General features: G+C 43.6%; 1 protein-coding gene across 3 annotated transcripts in view; it reads right to left on the reverse strand.

The window, feature by feature from the left end:
• The window catches only part of LOC147701646 (osteoclast-associated immunoglobulin-like receptor), a 909,258-nt gene that overhangs the window by 577,801 nt on the left and 306,312 nt on the right, over positions 1–25,145 (reverse strand). For all 3 annotated transcript variants that reach the window (XM_086930267.1, XM_086930268.1, XM_086930266.1), the window contains 2 exons: positions 20,483–20,773; positions 19,669–19,947 (listed from right to left, as the gene is read on the reverse strand). In XM_086930267.1, coding sequence (XP_086786393.1) covers positions 19,669–19,947; positions 20,483–20,702 — 499 coding nt within the window. In that variant the 5' untranslated portion in view covers positions 20,703–20,773. The remainder of the gene's footprint in view (positions 1–19,668; positions 19,948–20,482; positions 20,774–25,145) is intronic.

Below are 25,145 nucleotides of genomic sequence, written 5' to 3' on the forward strand. Positions count from 1 at the left end.
CAATACCACTATGTGGGACTTACTGGAGGTAACAGGAGGCTTGTTGGTCCCTAAGGACCCTCTGGAGCCAAGGAAACTTCCTCCCCAACTAAAAGTGTGCCAGGAGGATCGTTGGCAGAGTGGTGAGAAAATGGGCGTGGCCTCCAAAGTCCTCTCATCAATCCCACTCTGTGGGACTTACTGTAGGCACCAGGAGGGCTAAATAGGCCCCGTGGACCCATTGTATCCAAGGGGATGTCTTCCCCCGACCAGCAGTGCACCAGGAGGCACGTTTACAGATTGGTAGAGAAAGAGGTTTTTGCCTCTGAAGACCTCTCAGCAATCCTGCTGTGTGGGACCTACTGGAGGTAACACGAGGGTTTTTTGGCCCAAAGAACCCTCTGGAGCCAAGAGGAGTTCACCCCCCAACCAGCAGGCTTGTTTGCAAAGTTTTGGAGAAAGGGGGCATGGCCACCGATGACCTCTCAGCAATCCTGCTGTTTGGGACTTACTGAAGTTACCATTAGGACTTGTTGGATCTCAAGTACCCTCTGAAGCCAAGGGGTGTTGGAGAAGGGAGTGTGGCCTCCAGCAACATGCCAGAGTTTTATTTTCCTTTAAAAAAATATTTTTGAGGGAAGGGGATGCCTGGGCCCCCTTCCGGTGCCGATTTCAGAACCAGGGACCCCATCCACCTGGCCCCAGCGGTCCCTTCTAGTTGCTTGCCTCTTGCCGGAGGCGGCACTGTTTTGACAGAGAGGGAGCTTCTATCATGCAGCTCCCTCTCTACCACAGCAATTGTACTCCCTTTCAGCAAGCGTGCACATTTTCAGTGCTCTCGCATACTGAAAGTGAGCACAGTTTGCTATGGCTTGGCAGGAGCAGTAAAGCTTCCACTAAGCCTTAGGAAAACAGCAACCTCTTGAGGGTGGGTACCTCTGAGGTAGCAGGAGCCAGCTCTGGGGTGGTGAAGGTCCCAAGGGCCATCTATGGCTCCATGAGGGGGGCTGCGCACCCCCTCCATTACAGAACACAGCCACGGGGAGGTGGTGGTGCATTAATATTTCATTTAGCCCCTGAGAGGAGGAGGTACCTGGGGCTGTGCATTGACAGAGCTAGACCTCTGCATTCAGTCATTCTGTGCCCTTGGGAGGTGGCGGTCCCCAGGGCACGGGGGTTCCCTAGGGCAACCCTCATAAAATTTAATGAAAATGCCCCAGGAAGTGGTGGTCCCTGGGACAATAAGGCTCCAAGTAGGGGTGACCGTGCGCCCCTCTCCAATATATTTTATCCTTACCCCTGAGACCTGGCCCACCCGGGTCCCAATTACAAATGAAGTGCAGGACCTGTGCTTGCATTTTTAAAAACATTTCAGTGGGAGTCACTGATCTAGTTCGATTCCCGCCTGTTTTTATTTAAAATGCTTTTTTGGCCCTGTGGGACCCTCCAAGAGGCCTAGGGGTTCATGGTGTTTCTACCCTGCCCCTATTCTTTTTTTAAGGCTTCTTCTGTGACTCGGTTTAACCGAGTCACAAGATGGCTACCAACACGTCTAGGTTTGAAATGCTGGCAGCCAATCAGATCTCAGCGTAAGATCTCAGATGAGGACGCTGATCCTCCGCGTCCCCAGTTATATGTCTAAAAAATCTTTAAATTTTTCTGCAATTACTGAACGTATTCGCACCATTTACCAAAAATGGTGCTTTCTGGATGTACAGCTACCTTTCTAGCAAATTAGGTTTCATATCAGTTTGGCAGTTCGGCTGTAGCCTTGAATTTCTTATGGAAATTAGCATGCAGGTAAAATGTTTTGCAACCCTTCCTTTTTCTCGGCCTCCGTTTGGCGGATCGCCCCAAAATATTTAAGAAATCAGCTGCTGAAGTAAGAGTCAAAATAGTTTTGAAACTTTACTGAGGATTCGCCAAATGATGCCAAAAGTTATTGGCAAATCAAAAAACACTCTTCCTTTGGAGACTAGGTCCTAACTTTAACTATCTGCTGGTGGCCACCAATAGGTTAAATAAAAATATATATATATATATTATATATATATATATATATATATATATATATATATATATATATATATATATATATATATATATATATATATATATATATATATATATATATATATATATATATATATATATATATATATATCTCCACAGTTTAGTTTGGCTCGACCCAGCCACTTGTACGGGGGGCACATGGCAGGGGTAGCCACCCCCAAATATCTTCAGTCTTCAATCACTGGATTGTTTGCTGGGCCGAGCAGACGTCATCACACGAGGTTGGAGCTGAATGGGAAACCAAGGGAGCCTTAGACTGACATTTTTCCGCGAGGCTCTACACTTACTTGCCGCGCCTTCACCCTGAAACTTTACCCCCTATTCACGCAGCATCCACTTGGGCGCAATGCTGACTGGGACATGGAGTCCCCATTATGGACTACATTTTCGCTTGCAACATCACGTGAGTAGGGGTGCTACTTACCTTCCAACGAGGGCAAGCCAGGACACTTGAAAGGCGGGGGTGGAGCGTCACTACGGAAGCAGCAGCATCTGAGGAAGGTTATTTTACCGAAATGCATCATGCTATGCTGCATTCATTAAAAACGGCTCCCGAACGTTTCCCAGTGTGGCCTCTTTCCTTTTCCTACTGGAGGGGTTTGTTTCTTCATTCGATTTGCGTGCTAGCCAGAGGCACGCAAGAGGCTCCTCTCCATCAAGTGACAGAGGTGTGCTGGCACCTGCTGTTTATCGGCATTTCTTCAATTGTTCGAGTTATCGGAAAACCTCTGTCCACCTCCAATGTGTATGAAAGCTATGGTCCACTGACAGCGGCAGCCAGTATACCTACGAGGAGTCTTCAATCACTGGATTGTTTGCTGGGCCGAGCAGACATCATCACACGGGGTTGGAGCTGAATGGGAAACCAAGGGAGCCTTAGACTGACATTTTTCCGCGAGGCTCTACACTTACTTGCCGCGCCTTCACCCTGAAACTTTACCCCCTATTCAGGCAGCATCCACTTGGGCGCAATGCTGACTGGGACATGGAGTCCCCATTATGGACTACATTTTCGCTTGCAACATCACGTGAGTAGGGGTGCTACTTACCTTCCAATGAGGGCAAGCCAGGACACTTGAAAGGCGGGGGTGGAGCGTCACTACGGAAGCAGCAGCATCTGAGGAAGGTTATTTTACCGAAATGCATCATGCTATGCTGCATTCATTAATAACGGCTCCCGAACGTTTCCCAGTGTGGCCTCTTTCCTTTTCCTACTGGAGGGGTTTGTTTCTTCATATATATATATATATATATATATGTATATATATATATATATATATATATATATATATATATATATATATATATATATATATATATATATATATATATATATATATATATATATATATATATATATATATATATATATATATACATATATCTCCACAGTTTAGTTTGGCTCGACCCAGCCACTTGTACGGGGGGCACATGGCAGGGGTAGCCACCCCCAAATATCCACAAAACAATCCAATGCGTAACACACTCCTTTGAGCAGAGAAAACACTGGAGCCGCGGCCACAGTTTTCAAGCATGTTTATTGACACCAATAGGACCTAGTGGTGTCAATAAACAGGCTTGAAATCCGTGGCTGCGGCTCCAGTGTTTTCTCGGCTCAAAGGAGTGTGTTACACATTGGATTGTTTTGTGGATATATATATATATATTATATTATGGCATGGAGAAGCTTGGGATTGATAACAATGGAGGAGTTCAAATATCTCACGGTAGTTAATCCTGTAATGCCAGTTGCCTACTTCATCCCCAAAATCCACAAGGACAATATCAAGCCCCCTGGACGCCCAATTATATCGGCATGTAAAAGCGTCCTTGAAAATGTGAGCAAGTATGTGGATTTTTTTCTACCAGATTATGTCAAGAAGTTGCCGTCATTTGTTTTGGACACTAGAGATTTGTTGAACAAGTTGGTGGATGTATGTTGGCAACCAGACTATCTATTAATTTCTCTTGATGTGTCCTCCCTTTATACCTCTATACATCATAGGGATGGACTAAAAGCTGTACAGCATTTCCTCAATGGTAGACCTGCCTGTCTCAATGAGCATAGTACAATGCTGCTGGCTATGATAGATCTATGCTTACACAATAACTTCTTTCTCTTTTCCAATCATGTCTTTCAAAAGGTGAGGGGGGTGGCGATGGGGCCCTGCTTTTCTCCCAGTTATGCCTGCCTCCATATGGGATACTCGGTGGAACGGGTCCTCGTGTCTTCCCTCTCAATGTCAACATCAAGTAAGATCGTAAAGTGGTTAAGGTACATTGATGACCTACTGATTATTTGGAAAGGGTCAGAGAGTGAGGCGATTCACTTCATTGATGTTTTAAATAACAACACTTTAAATTTGGGGTTCACTAGTCAGATTAGTGAGAAATCAATTTGTTTCTTGGATGTGGAAATCTATATTCACAGCAATCGACTGGAAACCAGACTTTTCAGAAAGCCAACGGCTGGAAATGCTGTGCTTCATGCATCTAGCCACCACCCTGCACATCTAATACGCAGCATCCGGTATGGTAAGATGCTGCGTATTAGAAGATTTGCAGTTCTGATTTGGACTGCAGAATAGCACAGAATGAGTGCAGGAGTAGGTTTTTGAGAAGGGGCTATCAGTCTGAGGTTGTAGACTAAGCAATGTGCAGAGCAAATGCTGTGGGAAGGTATCAGCTTAACAAATTGCCGGAACAGGTGTCGAACATTACACAGAATGATAGTAGGCTGATACTTACATTCAATAGTCAGCATCTTGCAATTCGGAGAATAGTACGGGAGAACTGGTCTTTAATTGGGAGTGACCCAGTACTAGGATTGCAGTTGTCCAGTTCCCCCAGTATTACCTGTAGAAAAGCGAGATCCAAGAAGGACTGCTTGGTTTCTAGTAGCCCAGAGGTTAGGACAACAGGCACTTGGTTGTCTAGTAGTAAAGGTTTTTTTAAGTGCTCGGTTTGTAAGGCCTGCAAGAATGGAATAAACAAAACCGAGTACTCGACACCTCTGAGCGATAAACCTGTTCGCATCCAATCAAAATTGACCTGCAAGACTGAGTACACGGTGTATGTGCTGGAGTGTCCGTGTGGCCTACGTTATGTGGGAAGCACCAAGCTGCCAGTACATAAAAGGATACTCCAGCACTTAAGAGCCATTACCAACGGTGACACCGCGTACCCAGTGGCCAGGCATTTTGAGGTGACTCACAGTAAGAACTCCGCCGATTTGAAGTACTTTGCCATCGATACTGTTCCTCTACTTAGGAGAGGTGGTGACCGTGAGACACTACAGCGTAGATTGGAAACAAGATATATTATTTTACTGGATTGCAAAGTACCAAACGGAATGAATTCAAGTGAAGATTATTATACCTGTTTATAGTTGTTCCTGATCATTTATTTGACATTGACTGTTGTTTGCTCTTCCAACCGTAATGCTGTTTTTTTAATAACTTTTGTACGTATAATTTTTATGCACTGTAAGATTTACACTTGGTTGTTTTTAGCGTGTATGAAATTATTCATTTGCGGAAATTTGCACAGTCAATTGCACAAGATTGCTATTTTGCACAATGAATTTAGCCCACTTGGCCTGTATTTTTGAGCATTTGTGGTATATTGGATTCATTGTTTGGACATAGAATGGGTGGTATTAACTTAGATATATGTCCATTCTGAGCTATTTTAGAGGATTTTAGCAGTGTTAAATTAATATTTATATTTTATAGGTATTTATTTTTTGTACGGTATAATCAATCATTCCCTGAATTATGCTTGAGTATTTATCGTATTTTACGTATATTTATGATGTCCATATATCGCATGGCTTAGATTCCGCATGAAGTAAGACGATAGTATGTCTTTTGTGTTTATGAATTCCTTCTGGCACGCTAGCACTTTAAAAATGTCACACCGCCTGTTCAGCGATGTCATGTGATCAAGGCCCTTTGCGGGCTGAAACGCGTAATGGCGGATTTGGTGTTGGGCTTTCAATAAACAAAATTTGCACCAGTTGCGGGTTTGTCTCGTCTTGTTCGACAAGCAGTTGAAGACTTGTATGCCTCACATATATATATAAATATAAATATATATATATATATATATATATATATATATATATATATATATATATATATATATATATATATATATATATATATATATATATATATATATATATATATGTATATCACCTACTGTCAGTCGCCAGTAAGTATTTATAGTTAGGACCTAGTTTCCATAGGAAAACAGTTTTTTCCTTTGCCAATATCTTTGGCGTCATTTCATAAATCTTCATGAAATTTTCAAAACGAATAGTTCGCTCAGATCAGCTCTTGTCTTGAAGGTTTTGGTGTAATTCGTTAAGCGGGGGCGAGAAAACAGGGGGGTCCCGGAACGCATTTTCTTCATGTTAATTTCCATGGGAAAATTTAAGCCCGAACTGCTGAACGGAATTACACCAAATTTGGCAAAAACGTAGGTCTTGGTTCAGAAAGCAATCTTTTTTTAAATGGTGTAAATCCTTTCAGTAGTTCCTGAGAAATTCAAAAATAAAACATATCAATATCTGGTAAATGAGGAAAATTTGCGAACCCACCCAATGACGAGCTTCATTTTGGGCCAGGTGTCAGGGGCAATCCCGATTTATGTAGTGGGGGGGCTGTAGGGGGCCCCCAAAGATCCATGGACCACCACCTCCTGGGGCGTTGATAATGCACGGGGCATGCAAACCCATGCTGCTCCGGTGACTGCCACCTCCCCGGGCCTTTAATTTAAATAGGGTGGGGAGGCCTCACAGGCCCCTCCAAGCCCCGGGGACCACCACCTCCCCTAACCTTATTGATAATGCATGGAGTGTGCGGCCCCCCACAGCCCCGGGGTCCTTCACCTCCCTGGGGCATCAGTTTACTTATGTGGGGGGTGGCCTCGCGGGCCCCCCTAAGCCCCTGGGACTGCCAACTCCAAGGGCTTAAATTGAAATAAAGAAGTGTGTGGGGGGCTTCTGCCCCCCACACTGCCCCGGGGACCACCACCTCCCGGGGCATTCAGTAAATACGAGGGTCCATAGCAGACTCCCAGCCCCGGGGACCACCACCTCCCCGGGGCTTTAAATCTGTTTGAGATGGGCCACGCAGCCCCCGTTGTGGAGCTCTCAATGGCCTTGGGGACCACCACCCCCCAGGGCCAGCTCCAGCAATGTCCTGGGGTGCCCAACCCCTGGACATTGCAGTTTGCAGTGGCAGGGGGAAGCATTGCTCTCATCCTGTTATTGCAATCTCTGCTTTGTTTCTTGGAAGTGAGATCAGGAAACCTGCTCTCGCTTACACAAAGCAAAGTAGTATTGCCTTTGGACATGCAGCTCCCCTTGTCCAAAAGCAATGCCAGCTGGGACCCGGGGGGCATTGGGGCCCCCCAGTGGTCCCCAACTGAAGGCCAGGCCCCAAGGGATGGAGTCTCCGGAGCCAGAAGTGGCCGTGGGAAGGGGGGCCACAAGGTCGCCCCTTCCGTGAAAAAATTAATTAAAAATAAGGGAATGCCCCAGGGGATGGGGCCCCAGGGCCAATAATGGCCTCAGGAGGGGGTCCGCGTGGCCACCCTCCTTAAAAATACGTTTTTTTTAAAAATGATATGTGCCCATCTATGTTCCCTCCAAGATGCGCACCTGCGCACATGTGCACACAGCCTTCACCAGGCGCTCAGAATAAATCTGAAGGTGCTCAAATCACTTGAGGAATTAGGAAGGAGAGAGCCCGCTTATTGTTAGCAGAGCGTCTTTTAGAAAGACGATCACTGTGAAAGGCAGTGTATCTACGCTGAAAAAGATAAAGATTCCCCACTGGGAAGGGGATCGAAAGGTCTCGGACCCTTGTGGTGATCAGGGCCGGCTCCAGTGCGGTGCGATCGGTGCCACCGCACCGGGCGCTGACTTGGGGTGGGGGTGTCATTTTTCCAAGTATATTATCATTTCAAAAGCACCTGGTGCCAAGATCCTGTCCTTCAGCAATTATTAGGCATCAATTAAAATTTCAGGATAACTCCCGTGATTAATCGTCTTCCTGGAAAAAGACCTGAGGTTTGTCTAGTGGAAGTTTTAACTCATCCTAAGGTAGTGCAGAGGGTTAAAATGCCTGCTACTAAAAACATGTATCATACAGATAACAAAGTGCATATAATGGAAATAGGTAAGTGGGTTACTGCTTTTGTAAGAGACCTCCTTTTGTCTTTTATAAATGTGAATCCTTGAGCTATTAACTGTCATCTAAGAGCTGCATGCAAACTGCGCTATATGTTTTTTTTCCAGTCTATCATTATCCTAATCTTGCCACAAGGGTTCATTTGGGTAGAAAACCATTATTATTATTAAAGAGAACCCCTAAAAATGATGTCATGTTTTAAATTCTGAATTTGTGCTTTTCCAGGATAAGGACTCTTAAACTATATTGTCTACCAGTATCAATGACATGTCACTCCTGCACTACACCTTGTAGTGCTTTCTGATGTAACATTTCCTATACACTGATTTACACAAATGATTGTCTCTGTGCAATGTCTGTGTGATGTAAAGTGCTCTGAGACCTTACACTTGTATGAGTGGTGCTATAAAACTAAATGAATCTGAGAGACAGTGGTTATGGAGACTTGAGCGGCACTGCTAAAGGAGGCTAGTGAGGGAAAAGGTGGTCATTGGGTGGGGGCACCAACAAACATTTTCGCACAGGGTGCCACCAGTGGTAAAGCTGGCCCTGGTGGTGATGGAAAGCTGCATATTAGCCTGGGGCTACTGAGGGACAGAGCAGGCACTTTTAACTTACACCGCCTGTTTTAAGCCTGGGGGTGTGAGCTGCGCAGAGGGCCTTTCACAAGGTCTGCTTCCTGCCACCTCTGCGTGGTATACAACACAACATGTCCTGTTTTTAAAATACATTAAAAGTGACAGAGCTGTGGAGTGGCAGCATTTATTCCCAGGGCTGTTACCAAGGAGGAGCTGCAGTTAGGGTCGCCACCTTTCAAGGGGAAAATATTAGCCATTTTTAAACGTCTGCAAGGGCATGACATTAAATGAGACTGTAAATGAGACTGTTAACAAAACCGAATTTACTCATTAGTAATATGACTTTTCTGGCTTTTTTACCTTAATTATTTTTAACACATTGTTAACTCTGCTCTGGAACACCTTTGAAAGTGTTTTCTATTTCTATTTCCTGTTTGAAGTTGTACAGATAAGGGCTAAAAATACTGGCTTTAAGTGATTGTGCTTATTTTTGTACCAACCGGGACATAGAAAACCAACCAGGTGGCTACCCTTGCTACAGTCCATCATGCATCCTGCACAAAGAAAGCACATCACCTGGAAATTATATGGTACAGTATTTATGAAGCCTACTTAAACCCCGACGAGGTACTGAAGCACTTAGATGCCATTGAGGAATATGAACTGCTTCACTGAATGGGACAGACTGAGCAAAGTGTTAATGTAGCCCCTGGTGAAAACCACTGAATTATGCAGCAGGAGAGGCCCAAATTATGCGGCAGGGTTGTCTAAACTATGCGGCACATAAAGGCAAAATGGCGGGATACTGCTGCACTTTTAGTGATAGTATTACCTAATTATTTAGTCTCTTTGGAAATAAGTTGCATCTCATAAGTAGAGGTTTAGCATTCACATTTAGCAATAAGCAACAGAAAGTTCCCTCGATGACAGAGGGTTGTGTCTACCCTTATGATACTGGAACTATACATGAGAGCGTAGGGAGGTTTAATCTTTTTTGTTGTTTTTTATCTTTTAGGTTCTGGTTTTAGGGTTGTTATGTGTACAACTGTTTGCCTCACATAACCAATAATGCTTATTTGTTACTATTATTGCTATCATCCTGAGATCCTGCTTACTTATTTGTGTTCAATTAGAGCCTACAAAAGATGTTTCTTGTTCAAATATTTCCAGCATGATGACCCCAATTCAAATAACAAGTGATTAATCTGTGTTGAATTTGAAATTTCTGTTTATTTTTTCATGCTTGCAGATCTTGAGCAGAGGAAAATGATGTTATGTATTAAACTGAGACTCCTACATTGTAGTGATTGGGAAATGTTACCCAAAACCAATAAAGTTTATTGGAAGCAAAAGCAAGAGAAAGCTGACATTCAATCTTTGCAAAGGGCCTTCCACTGTAAGTAACATATGCTGTTGCATTTTGAGTATCTTTATGGATGTTTGAGTAACAAATGTTGTTGTAGTGGGTATAAGTGGCAGAGTGTTTGTTTGCACTGACATAAATGTAGTATGTTTGGTGTCATAAGGGAGGTTGAAGGTGGGCTCCAATTGAGAAGCAGTTAGTCTGTGGGAACATTTATACATGGAAAAAAATGTGAGTGAGAAATAGCATATTGGGTTGCCTACACCTCCTGTGACATCCTGTCACCTAAACCTAATGGACCGTTTGCTAGGGAGTAGTTACCTCTTTTTTGCTTTTTGGTGATCTTGACGATTGTTGATTATCCTTATTTATTCAAGGAGTGTGTGCCAGAGCTCGAGATCTTCTGAAATTGAACAAGTAGTGGAGTTATGTCATTTCCTCAATGGATTCCACACTGGTGGGTCTTAAATATTCCATTGTTCAAGTTCAGAGGCCGCTAGAGTTGACAGACCCGCCTACAAATGAATTTAAATAGGTTTGCCTCCTAATGGTGACTGACAGAGTAATTGGAATCAAATCAAAACACACATTAAGCACTTGGTAGCTTATACACAGCATTTGCTTGCGTAGGGATTTGTTGCATGTTGGCGCACGTAGCTTTAGCTGTGGTGCACAAACACCCTTCTTTGGTGCACAAACACCCTTCTTTGCCGCACACAGAGGAATCAAATTAGAGGGAACATTGGTGCCCATGCCCTGGGAGATGGAGCTTCCTGGGGACAAAATTGTCCATGGGAGGGGGGCCCCCTTGTTTTTTTTCTTTTTCAAAAGATAAAGAAGTGCTCAGGCCCTGGGGGTGGGGACCCCAGGGCCCAAATAAAATTAGGGGAAGGGGGGCCACACAGCCCCCCCCCCTTCCTCAACCCCCAAAAAGCTGGCATTTCGCCTGAGGCCCTGCCCTCTCCCTGCACCACTGTGCAAACACACCCCCTGATGCGTTCTGGTTTCCGGGATTAAGTCCCCTAGAATCTTAAGGATCCTTAGGGGCCAACTAGCCCATCAGGTACCTTCAGTAAGCCCCACACAGTGGTATTGCTGAGAGGTGGTCTGAGACCATACCTCATTTTACGCCACTCTGCAAACACGACTTTTGGCACACTGCTGATGGGGCAGTAAGGTCGTCTTGTGTCCTCAGGACCTGAGGACTAAAGTGGACTTCATCCCCCCAGCAGCAGTGCACCAGGAGGTGCGTTTGCATAGTGGTGTAAAAAGGGGGCATTGCCTCGGACCACTCTCAGCAATCCAGCTGTGTAGGACTTTCTAGTGATAAAAAGAGAGCTAGTTGGCCCCCGGGGACCCTCAAGAGGCAAGGGGACTTCATCCCCCAACCAAGAGGGCTCCAGGAGGTGCGTTTTCAGAGGGGTGGTGAAAGGGGGCATGGTTAGCGTTCACCTCTTAACAGTCCCACTAACTGATTCTTACTGGAGGTGTCAGGTAGGATAGTTGGCCCCTAAAGACCCCCAGCATCAAAGGGGACTTTAATCCTGATCCAAGAGCACGGCAGGGAGCGTGCTTGCAGAGTGGTGGGCAAAGGGTGCGTGGCCTGCTATGAGAACGTAGCAATCCCGCTGAGTGGGACTTACTGGAGGTAATAGAAGGGGTAGTTGGCCCCCAAAAATGTAATTAAGGGCCAAGTACCCCACCTGTTACCTCCAGGAAGTCCCATACAGTGGAATTTCTAAGAAGTCTTCAGAGGCCACGCCCCCTTCCTGCACCACTCTGCAAACATGCCTCCTGGCACATTACTGGTTGGGCTATGAAGTCCACTTTACTCCTGAGGGACTTTAGGGGCCAAGAAGCCTTCCTGGTACCTCTTGTAAATCCTACACAGCAGAATTCCTGAGCACTGGTCAGAGGCCCAGCTTCCTTTCTCCACCACTTTGCAAACGCGACTACTAGTAAAGAAGCATTTGGAATGGAATGGGTTTTCGCATTTGCGAAAGATACGGCTATTGGCGTTGTAAATGTAAAACTTTTTTGGAGTGGAGTGGATGTACGTTGTGTGTAGTGGAATTATGCAGTATGTTGTGCAGTGAAATTATGTGGCTAGAGAGTATGTGGTGTAGTGTATAGGAATTATGTACAGTATGTGTTATGGAAAGTAATTATGTGGTATAGTAGTCTGTGTTGTGGAGTGGTAACATAAGCTTTAGTCTTCCTCATTTCCATAGAAGCTAAACTATAAACTCAATGAGACTTAAAAAAGAAAGAACCACTGAGGAGCACTTCTGGACCTCGTCGGAGATATGAGCCGGGTCACTGGAATTATGCGACTGTTCGGCTGCACCGATTTTGGATTAATTAGACATTTTCCAGATTTGGCACATAATCCATCATCTGCTGCATAATCTGCAGATTGGAACAAAAAAACCTTGTTTCTAGCTAAACGGCTCAAACATTACCAAAAATGCAGCAACAAGTGTTACAGCATGGTGGAAGATGCAAACCTGGAATGGTCACCTGTTACTTATTCCTGAATGTGGGTGTTTAATTGGAACTTATGGTGTGCAAACCACTCTTGCTTCTTTCTGCACCATTCTTACTTCTTTCTTCTGTACTTCTCTTGCTTCTTACTGCACCTCTCTTGCTTCTTTCTGCACCCCCTCTTGCCTCTTTCGGAACCCCTCTTCGGTTTTTCTGAACCTCTATTCCCTCTTTCTGCCCGTGTTCCCTCTTTCTGCACCTCTCTGGTCTGTTTCTGCACTTCTGTTAGTTCTTTCCGCACCCCTGTCCCCTCTTTCTGCACCTCTTCTGCCAGTTTCTGCACCTCTCTTGCCGTTTTCTGTACTTCACTTGCCTCTTTATGCACCTCTGTTGTTTCTTTCTGCACCCCCTTGCCTCTTTCTATACCACTGTTCCCTCTTTCTGCGTGTCTCTTCCCTCTTGATGTATCCTCTTGCCTCTTTCTGTACCTTGCTTGCCTTTCTGCACCTCTCTTTCATCTTTCTGCAACTCTCTTTCCTTCTTCTGCACCTCTCTTGCCTCTTTCTGCACCTGTCTTGCCTCTTTCTGCATCTCACTTAACTCTTTCTGCACTTCTCTTCCTTTTTTCTGCACCTTTCTTGTTTCTTTCTGCAACTCTCTTGTCTGGTTCATCACTTCTCTTGCTTCTTTCTGCACCTCTGTTGCTTCTTTCAGCACTTCTCTTGCCTCTTTCTGCACATATTTTGCCTGTTTCTACAACTCTATTGTCTCTTTCATCCTTTCTGATGCTTCTTTCTGCACCTCTGTTGCTTCTTTCTGCACCCCTCTTGCCTCTTTCTACTCCCCTCTCCCGTCTTTCTGTACCTCTCTTGCCACTTTCTAGACCTCTGTTCCCTGTTTATGCACCTCTCATTCCTGTTTCTGTACCTCTCTTGCCTGTTTCTGCACTTCTCTTACCTTTCTGCACCTGTGTTGCTTCTTTCTGCATCCCTTTTCCCTCTTTCTGCATCTCTCCTGGCTGTTTCTGCACATCTCTTGCCTTATTCTGTACTTCTCTTGTCTTTTTCTTCACCTCTGTTGCATCTTTCTGCACCTCTGTTGCCTCTTTCTGTACCCCGGGCCCTCTTTCTACACATCCCTCCCCTCTTTCTGCACTTCTCTTCTCTTTTTCTTCACCTAGCCTTTGATACATTCACTATAAAATATAAAGTAGCATTCTTGAAACCATAGGCACACCAATACCAGTTCGTACATACCCATTCACTGATTCATAGGTGTACATACATCTACTCATTCACCCATACAGTCACTCATTCACGCAGTCACTCATCAAAACAGCCACTGTTATATGCAATCATATACCCATACAGACACTCACACACTGCCACTCACACATAGAGTTACTCACACACCTAGTTACTCGTGCAAATATTTAATCCCATTGCCATTTACTCACCTATGGAGTTATACACACACCACCTCACTTATTCATACTAACACATACTTACCCTCTTATACAATCACTGACACAAGTATACACTCATCCATACAGTCACTCTCACAATCCTTAGCCTCACATATAGTCACTTTTATATTCCAATACTTACATATACTGCCTTTCACATATGTAGTTACTCACATATATACCACTCACTCACGAACACAGCCAAATCCACACTCACTCACCCATACAGCCCTTCGCACACACTCATGAACCTATACACCCAGCAAATCAACTGCTCACACATCCATGCAGGGAGTCTCACACTCCCCACCCACTCACACAGACATCCTAACTGACAGTCTGATACAGATATTCACACAGATTAGTAATTCACCGATGCATTCACTAAGACATGTTTAATCACTCACTTCTACAATCAGTCACACACCCACAAACTCATCCATTCAGACACTCATACAGCCACTCATCTCATTCTTCAATACACCTTGGCTCATATATATATATATATATATATATATTTACAAGATTCTGATTGACAAAAGGGAGCATGGTCCTTTAGCATGGAGATCCCCCATACTGGAGACGGGATAGCTGATTATGGAGCTTGAGTACCTGCTGCTATTAATCCACCAGAAAATGAATTAACTACTGCCACTAACATCGAAAGCATACATGTAGATATCCCTTATATAAGTATAGATACAGAAAGTAAATGTGAGGGTTTTAATGTTAGCCCAGCGAGGATAATAGAAAATGGATATTCAGTAGCAACCTGGAACATCAGCGGTTTAAAGGACCAAACAGGATACACTATGATGACTACATTTTAATCATGGCCTGGATATAATTTCTATGCAAGAAACCTGGTGTACTGATTCTGTTTATATAGAGGGTTTTACCTCATACTGGTTGCAGGCAGTGCCCTCCCCGCAGGAAGAGCAAAGGGGGGCTTCTTATCCTCATCTCAAATAAGTTACCAGCTGTTGTTAAAAGAGTTGTTACAATAGGAGCACATTCCCAGATCTTGTGATTGCATTGCAAAGAAAGTAGGGCTGTGGTTATGGTTAACTTCTATAATAATGTATTCGATTCAACTCGCAGTAGTATCGTATTTGAGCTAGACAAAGGGCTTGATAATCTGCTGAGTACAATTAATACTAATACTGCAATTATATGGGTTTGGGATTCTAACACGCAAACATGCCTGTTGTCTATGACTAAAATTTGTGGGAATAGGAACGATGAGGGTGATGATTGTTTACACTTCCCACACAATGACTACAGTGAAGCATTAAACTTTATGATGGCAAAATACGACCTTGAATTATTAGAATGTGGTGGTGTAATACCAACTCTCATACGCAGGAATGCTGCATCCGTCATTGAACATGTGTTAATCGCGACAATTATGAATTATATGTTCTCCACCTCAAAGATTAACCAACTAGTATTTAGTGACCATAATTACATTACAATGTCTGCACTTGTCTGTGGCTTGAAAGTTGTACTACACCAAAGCACTATTAACATTGCACCTACCAGATTGAACAGGACACAAATCAAATGGGGGGTGGGGGGTGAGGAGGTCGATACGGCAAAGTACTGCAAGAAATTATCATAAAATGTGGCACAGAGATTTCTTAATGCCTTAATGAGGATGTCAGCGCTCCCCAGTTGTTATATGTTACCTTTTTGTTAAAACTATAAAGCATCGATCTATAATTCTCACAAACAGGTTCTTTCATTTCCTCCTCGTGCTCCTTCCAGGCACATTATCTTTCTTATAACATGACTGAATGATGAGAATAAAAATCCATTTGGAATGGGCAGGATGGGAAATAAAAAGAATTCATAGATATCAGCATCTCAGGCCTCAAACAGCATGTAGATCCCTCAGTCTAGGCAGCTCTTACAGGTACCGAAAACGTCGGCATAAGAAAGGCTGGCTGGGGGCCTGTCCTGGGTGTGGCGCACAGCACACTAAGCATTCATGATACTCATAGTTGATAGTTCAACAAGCTTAATTCGGTTTGTACAGCACCATAAAAGCTATTACAAATCTAAAATAAGTTCTGGAAACAGTGTCCGTCATACATAAGACAATCCAATTAGTTACATATAACTCAATTAACAGGCACAATGCTTTTTCTTACATCTATTGCTTTTTGAATAAATGACGCAACATAAACACATATCCCCGGGTCGTTAAGAGTAACAAGTAATTTCCTAGCAGCAAGGGTTGTTCTCACTTTGTGTTTTTTAAACAGGTTTCAGATAAAAACGTCTAAAATACTGATAAAAATTGCAAAATAGCATAAAGTGCATGGTGCATTGTTTAGATGTCTCATTGCATGGGCACGGGATAGTAGGACACATTTTCATTGTAGGGAAAGCAACTAAATGATGTGCTGTTTCTATTCTCAGCCTAATCAGAACAAAGCGATGTGAGGTCTTAGTAAATAAAGACAAATAATCCTTAAAACCCCTTCTATGTTCAATTGTTTGATAAAATACAAATGTAGATTGCTTTCCTACTTCTCTGATACGGATCTCGTTCTTATGGGTTGAAAAGAATGTCCTTTATCTCCTGTTTTGGTAGAGTTATCACCTGTCCTAGGTTTACATAAATCTGGAACTTGAATAATTTACTATGGCCTAGATGTATCAAGCCGTTTGCGAATCCCAAAGGTCGACATTCGCAGAATTTCGGCCTTTGCGAATCGCAAACAGTCTATTTGCATGTTTTGTCATGCATCAAAAATTTGCAAATTAAGGAATCTCAAGAATTTGCGATTCCTTATTTTGCCATAGCATTTAAGCAATCGCAATTTTGCTTTTCCTTAAATGCTATGTATTTAGCATTTTTCAATTGCGAATTTTGGTTAAGAAATCGCAAATTACCACCAACTTGTAGTTGATGTTAATTTGTGAATTCTTTTAAAAATGCACAATTTGGCATTTTTGAAGGTGGCATGTGACGCACACACATGCCCATAGGGCATGTATGTGCGCACACACATGTACAATTCAGGGGTGCAGCAGGGTGTCTTTGAGACACCCCTGCACCCTTGAAATTATTCTCAATTTGCGAATTCGCAAATTGAGATTCGCAAATTAAGAAATATTTTACAATCATTCCTATGGACCTCCTGGCCCATAGGAATGCATGGGAAATTATTCCTTAATTGCGAATTCACAAATTGCGAATTCGCAAATAAGGAAGACTAAGAAATCGCTAAAAAATAGCGATTTTCTACATACATTCCATTTTGCGATTTCTAAATAGCGATTCCTTAAAAATCGCTTTTTAGAAATCGCAAAATGGAATCTTGATACATATGCCCCTATATGAGCCAAAAATATATTTAACCAGGGGATATGAGAGATTTTATCCAGGAGTAGACAATCATTGATAATGGTTTGGGTACATTTAGTTTTGTCTTTGGCCCAAATTGATCTCCATAACAGTATTGAGCGCATAGCACTCAGATCTGATTCATAATTTAATCCTACTTCTTGATGTATTATTTCAGTAGCGGCAAAAGAAGGCAAATTTAAAAGGCGTTTTTCAAAAAGGAGTTCTTTTCTTGTCAAAATTGACTACAGTTGTGGCCCCACACCCATGCACCATACAAGGCAATGCCAACAAATCTGGTCTTATATATATCTACCATGTCCCTTACACAGAGCACCACCTAACTTGAATGCAAATCTAAAAATCCCATGTGAACTCTTAATCATCTTTGAACAGATGTTAGTTAATTCATGCGCCCAGTTCCCATTTCCTGAGTAATTTACTCCAAGGTAACAAAAATTATCAACACTTTCGACTGGGCTTTTCTCGATATAAAAGGTTTTTGCATTTCTTGAGTTTAGGGCCACACACCATAGTAAAAGTTTTAGTATTATTAATGAAAGTCCAGAACTTGTCCATTAGTTGTTGTAGGCCATCCGGCGTTCTAGAGAGCAACACAGCATCATCTGCATAAAGCAGGGCCGGTACGGAACTGCCAGCAATTTGAGGTGCATCCGCCTTTACCGATTGAAGGGATTTGTTAACCTCATTTATAAATAGTGAAAAAAGCATTGGTGTCAAGACGCAACCCTGGCGGTAACCACGTTTAACTGGGGTACTCTCACCATATTGTCCATATCAGACTCTGCATGACAAAGTCTCATATAACCTTGCGAGAAAACAAATGATAGGTTTGGGAGCTCCACGGTCAAGCAGAATTGGCCACAGGATGGTATGATTAACAAGATCAAAGGCACTACTAAGGTCTGAAAAGCATATGTATAATCGCCCCTGTTTTGCACAGGTATATTTACCTATTAAAAGTTTTTAATTAATGCATTGCGCTATCGTACCTGGCCCTTTTCTAAAACCATATTGTACTGGTGATAGTATTTTATTATCATTAGCCCATTCTTCCAATCTCACCGGTAATACTTTACTCATCACTTTCACTGATGAATCAAGATACGAAATGGGATGATACTTTTTAGCTTCTGATTCGTTGCTTTTTTTAAATTGAGATAATAACTGATTGGCCCTATGTCGACAGAATATAATCTATCACTGCTAAATTAAAAACTCTAGTAAGGATGGGTCCCCATAGATCTATTGCTGCTTTGTAGACATCTACTGGGACCCCATCTGGACTCAGTGCTTTCCCTCCCCTACTTCCCATCAATCCTGCCATAACCTCATCAATTGTAATATTTAGAGGTATAATCAGCCACTTACTCTGTGTTGGGCTTTGAGTCCTAGATACTTCGTGGTTTAAGGGCGGTCTAGGGGGTTACACATATTTGAGAAATGTGTCACCCAGGCTTCACAATTGACATGGGATAGTAGTTCAGGAAATGAGTCACACTTTAAAAACAGTGAGTTCACAGTTTCCCAGAATAGTTTATTATTAGCTGTATCAACTGCCATGGATAACTTGTCCCACGCTAACTCCTGTAACTCACTTTTCCTCTCTTCAAGAACAGATTTGCAATTAAAGCGTACGTTTTTGATTACATCATTATCCTAGGTTTATCATGTAGAGCTTGTTTCAGTTGTTTTGAGGCAGGGGGACACGTATAATCAAACCACCCCCACCTTGTTTACTTTTTTCCCTATAAGGAGTAGTCAATATCCCTTCAATAACAGTATTAATTTTACTAATATTGGTTAATAATCTATACTTGTAATATTTAAATTTATGTGAAAGTTTTATTTAAGCCGTCTCCTTGAAATAAGGTGCTGTGACCTTTACCATCTGTTCCTATTTCCTCTCAACTTTTCTTGAGTCAGACCCCTCCAAAGGCCTGGGGGAGGCAGATTGTGCGGACTGGGGTAATAATCTAGTGCAGTAACGGAGCCTCCTGTCTGAAAGTTCAACAGTCGCCACTGTAACAAGTAACAACAGCACAACGCTCCGTTACTGAGTGCACATTTTCTCCACAAAACAAAACATACTATAAGACAAGCTGACGAGTGTTCAAAGACAGTGAGAAAGCACAATTGTACATTGTTACCTAGGACTCGTATCCGGAAGTGTTCACTGGCGTCAGACCACACGAGCGGTCCGTATCGGGGTTGATAACGGCACTCATAGCGCCCTTCTTCCGTCTCTCGGACTCCGCTAATGACAAACAAGGCCTCGTTTCCAGTGGGGTCCACGTGACGGTAAATGTTACTTTCTTTGTATAGATAAAATCTCATATTCGGATACTCCGCTGTACAGCTTATGGTCAGAGTTCCTCCTCTGGCGACCACGCTGGGGCTCAACACAACCGATGGTTTCGGATAGTTGTCTGTGATGAGAGGGAAACAAACAAACATAAAGGCGAGAAACTAAACTTCTTCTCCCACCTGGTCAGCTTCAGCCATCCTCTCACACTCAGCTTAGGCAGGGTCAGTCTCCGATAGGCACCACCTCACCTCCCCAGCCAACCTCTAAGAAGTATTAGAATAGTCTGCCTCTGAGGAGAGATGCGCACAACGGTTTGCACCAGCACTTTGGATTCATTCGTATTTTTTCCAGGGTCCAGGTTTCTGTGACACGAAGAGCTTTTAAAAAGCACTGGATGGCATTTGTCACACTGGGAGTCCTTCCACCGCTGCCTCGTGGGGTACCGCCTCCTTCCCTAAGTTCCCCAGTGCAGACAAGACTCAAGGCCAGCGCGTGGGCAGTAAACTAAATACCAAATGTTGTGAACATCTAAGGCGCTCGAGTTTCCGGTGATAACCAAGACAAAAGTTTCATAAAATTAAATAACCCTCTAAATCCAGAGACACGCACAACACGAAAGCAACAGAAGACAGAAAAGAACAAGTCACAGCTCTCACCTCGGAGCGTTACCTCGACGGTGTCACTGGGCTCGGACTCAAAGCGAGGGTCTACTATTGAATAGTACTTGCACTGATAGCTCCCCTCCTGCCCCGTGTTTACATCAGTGAAGTGGAAGACGGCTTTGGTCTCAGAAGGGTCTTGTGTAGGGACAGGGTATACAGCTCGATCTCGATACAGAACAAACGCCATATTTCTATATTGAGCCGCACACCTCATGGTCAGGTTTCCTCTTCTCACGGTCACGCTGCCGGAGGTGATCCGAAAGGACGGTTTCGGGTAGGAGAGTCCTGTAGCGACAATAAAAGAAGACAAGTTCACCACAATTTATTTAGTGCATTTTTATAAAGCGCGGACATTACCCGAACCCGAAGCGCTGTACGGTAGAGCCAGTTACCTTACGAAAGAAAAGTGTTGCATAATAGAACATTACAAAGATAAACAGGAGACTTAAAATGAAGAGTACACAAACACAATATCCAACACAACACGCAGGGGTGAGGAATGTACAGGAAAAATACAAATGTACAATGAAGAGGGGCCTGAGGAAATGAATTTACAGGAAAAAATACAAATTTACAATGAAGAGGGGCCTGAGAATGAAAGTATTAGTTCTGAAAGTGTCTTTGGAAAAGAAGAGATTTGAGGTCAGCTTTGAAGAACTGGGTAGGTGGCACGAAGCAATGGGGGAAGCGAGTTCCAGATTCTCACAGCATTGCCTGAGAAGGATTGCACCATCGATCTTTCCCTTTTGAAGACAGGGGGTTGGGGGGCTCAAGAAGAAGCTTTTCCGCATTGCGAGAAGGTCGAGAGCCTCCAGACAATTTCAATTTATTCGCCTGGTAACGAGGGGAGGACGTTTGTAAGGGTTTGTCTGTGATGCAGGCAGTTTTGTAAATAGAACTTGCCTCGATTGGAAGCCATCGTAGAAAGGACAGGATAGGAGTGACGTGGTCGCTTTGTTTACACCCTGAAATGCAGCGAGCTGCTGAATGGAGGATGGATTTGAGAGGGGAGAGGTGGGTTTTGGGTAGGCCGTCTGAAGAGAATTGCAATAATCCAGTCTTGAGAGAACCAGAGATTGTACCAAGATTTTTAAGTCTTTCTCTGGGAAGAACCAATGATCTTCCACAAAAGGCGCAACTGGTAATGTGCGCTCTTAGCAATAGAGTTGATGTGGGAGATTAGGTTGAGTCTTTTGTCAAGAATGACACCTAGGGATTTAGCGCTGTCAACAAGGATGGGTTTGTTGTTGAGTAAGTTCAGCTGATCCATCCAAGATTGAACAGGAGGAGGAGGTGAGAGAGAGGTAGAAAGGAGGAGGAATTCAGTTTTGGCGGGATTTAGAATGAGTTGGTGATCTAACATCCAGTTATGAATAGAGTTGAGAGTAGAGTTGAGTAGTGAGAGATCGTGTGCGGAAGACACCTTTAAGTAGATTTGAGTGACATCCGCATAAAGATGGTAATGGTTCCAAGATTTGCTTAGGAGGTTCCCTAATGGTTCCAGGTAGAGATTAAGCAAGGTGGGTGTCAGGATAGAACCTTGAGGGACGCCTTGACCTACAGCCAATGGAGATGAAAGACTGTTCTCTATCTTGATCATTTGGGATCTGTCAGAGAGGAAAGAGGCAAACCATTTAAGCACTGTGCCATCCAATCCCATTCTCTGTTGAAGAGTGTTGAGGAGAGTTCTATCATTAACAGTGTCAAAGGCTGCAGAGAGGTCTAGAAGAATCAGAAGACACGATTCCCCAGAGTTGAGTATATGCAGCACATCATCAATCACTTGCAGCAGGGCTGTTTCAGTGCTGCAATTTTGGATGAAGCCAGACTAGAAAACGTTGAGATTAATGTCCATAATATGTATGGAAAGTTGTTTCGCAACACATTTTTGGTGATTTTTGAAAGAAAAGGGAGGTTGGTGATAGGGCGGAAGTTGTTGAGGTCGCTTGCATCAGCGGAGGGGTAACCTGTCCTGATTGGAGGGCAACAGGGAGGGAGCCTTGACTGAGGAAGATATTAACTAGCCTGGTCCAGTAAGAGAGAGTATGGGTGTGGAAATCGATGGCAATGGTGCTAGGGATGGGGTCAGAAGAATGGTTGGAGGGTTTGGTTTCGAGGTTGCATTTGAGGAGGTCATCTTCTGAGATGACGTCAAAGTCCTGCCAGGTGACTAAGGATTTCCGCTCCTCAATGGGGGTGGGGTGGGCGACCTGATCCACCAGTGCTTTGACCTTTTAATCAAAGAATAGCGAAATCTGCTGCTTTCTTTGTGGAACATCAGACTTAATGGTTAGGGGAGAACTGTTTGGGTTTTTGATGAGGTCAAATGTACAAAAGGTCAACATCGGATTCACTCAAATTTTCCTCCTCTGACTTTCGCTCCTGCCCCCACTGGCATCTTTACCTCTCACCACCTCGGGATTATTACAGATTTTGGACAATTCTTAAAATATCTTGCACTTACCTCAAGTCTCCATTCTGTCATTCTACTCACACGGAAAATGTCTTAATATTGGCCCAATGCCGCACTAGCTATTTAATCATTGTGCATCCGGGAAACACGAGCAAGTACTGTTTTCAGCTAAATTCATGTTAATCAAAGGCAAATCTTAAGGATAGGTTTGTGGAATACAAATGACATCCAAATGCATGCATTTCGGGCCACAGTGAATAAGCTCATGTTCCCATACAGCAGTGTGTGGTCTGCCTCGCTGCAGTGCCAAGAGCATAGGCTTTGGTGGCCTGGCCCCATGATGATAGCTACATAAAAGAAGTGAGCAAAAGGTTCATGAGCAACCTTAATATGGGTCATAGATAGGGGTCTTCAACTTGTTTTTGAGATATACTACTAAGCATGGCATTTTCTACTGTATAGTTCACTTGTGGTATTATTCTCCTGAGGACATTGTTTAAAAAAAAAGATGTGGAAATTAGGGATATGTTTTAACACAAACAAATTATTTTCTATTGTATTTATAGATTTAGATATTTTTTGCTCTGCAGATTTTTGGGTAAGTGGATGCGAATTGTTGCATTCTAAGCATATTCATCAACTATGATGTCATACATCTTTAAAACAAAGGATAGTTGGGGTGGCTTTGGCTTCTTGATTGTCTGCCTAAGCAACATACTGTTTATTTGTGGGATAATCACTTTTACTTCCAGGGACTTAAATTATATATATATGTATATATATATATTGAAGCTCTGACTTGCCTTGTATTTAGAAGAAAAGAGAACGCATGGTTGCTGTGGGTTTCTGAAATAAACTATGAACTCGCTCCTGAGAGTGCTTTCTCTTTTCTTCTAAATACGAGGCAAGTCAGAGCTTCAATTTACTGCGGGGGACACCGCCCGCGAAAGCACCCGTTCTTTGAGTGCGCAAAGTAGGTGTAAATCAAGGTAGCTTTCATATATATATATATATATATATATATATATATATATATATATATATATATATATATATATATGAACGGATATTAATAAATGAGAAAATAAGAGTTGGCCATGGTACTGCCAAAACCACAATGCCCTTCTTCCTCTACCATTCCCACCGTTCTAGTCTCTGTAATCTGGTCTCCTCTTCAACCCCATCACAATATTGGTCTATGTACAGAACCTCCTTTTTAGGTCTCGCGACCTATCGATGCGCGCAAGCGCATCGAGCGTAGCGAGAATTCATGTCGGCGAAAACATCTTCAAACCAAAGGGCTTTCAGCCCCGCGGTTTTCATGCAGTGCCCGTGTACATGCACGCGCATCGCATGCAAGCCCAGCCCAGTCCTCCCCTCATTCACGCCCACCCACCAGGCTCTCCCGCCCCCATCAGGCTTCTCTCCCAATCCGCCTGCCTCCCCTCGCGCATTCACGCCTCCCACCAGGCTTTCCCGCCCCCATCCGGCTTCCCTCGTAATATGCCTGCCTCCCCTCGCTGCCCAGCCCAGTCCTCCCCTCATTCACGCCCACCCACCAGGCTCTCCCGCCCCCATCAGGCTTCTCTCCCAATCCGCCTGCCTCCCATGCTTGTGCGACCTCGACCAGGCCTGCACTTCCCACCTTCAGGCAAAGGAGCTGCCGGCAGCAGGCTTCCCCCTCCTTCTCTTACATTGGGGCCGGCCCGTCGCCTGCAGATTTCCCTGTGCTGCTTGCTGCTGGAGGGGCCACTGCAGACTATCTCGCGCTGTGGACCATCCACTGTCACCTGGCCGCAGGCGGTGTCCCTCAAATCAGCTGCTGCAGAGACGATCCCATACGTGCTCCCCCGCAGTTAACAATCACTTCAGCATTAATAACAATGGATCACAAGAACGCCAAACTGTGTTTACTAATAAAATGTTATACTGGAATGCCCCCACTTGTCTTTCCTTCTCGGAGCTGACGGGTTGCTTTTATCCTATTTACATGCCTTTATAATTTCTCTTTTTCACTGATGACCTCATTAGTTCTTTTCATCACCTTATCGTACCAGTTCTTTGTCCCCTTGGATGTCATCACTCGGATGATACCTGCTGCTTTTCACGTTAGGTTACAGATCCATTTATTTTTTAAAGAGAAGGTTTTACATGGTAAATATTGAATTGATATCGGTTTCTTTTAAAAAGTGGTTTACATTAAAACTGGGACTTCTCTTAAAAAAACGTAAGCGTCCAGTGTGT

The sequence above is a fragment of the Lissotriton vulgaris genome, chromosome 7 (assembly GCF_964263255.1).
Source record: "Lissotriton vulgaris chromosome 7, aLisVul1.2, whole genome shotgun sequence".
NCBI classification, from domain to species: Eukaryota; Metazoa; Chordata; class Amphibia; order Caudata; family Salamandridae; genus Lissotriton; species Lissotriton vulgaris.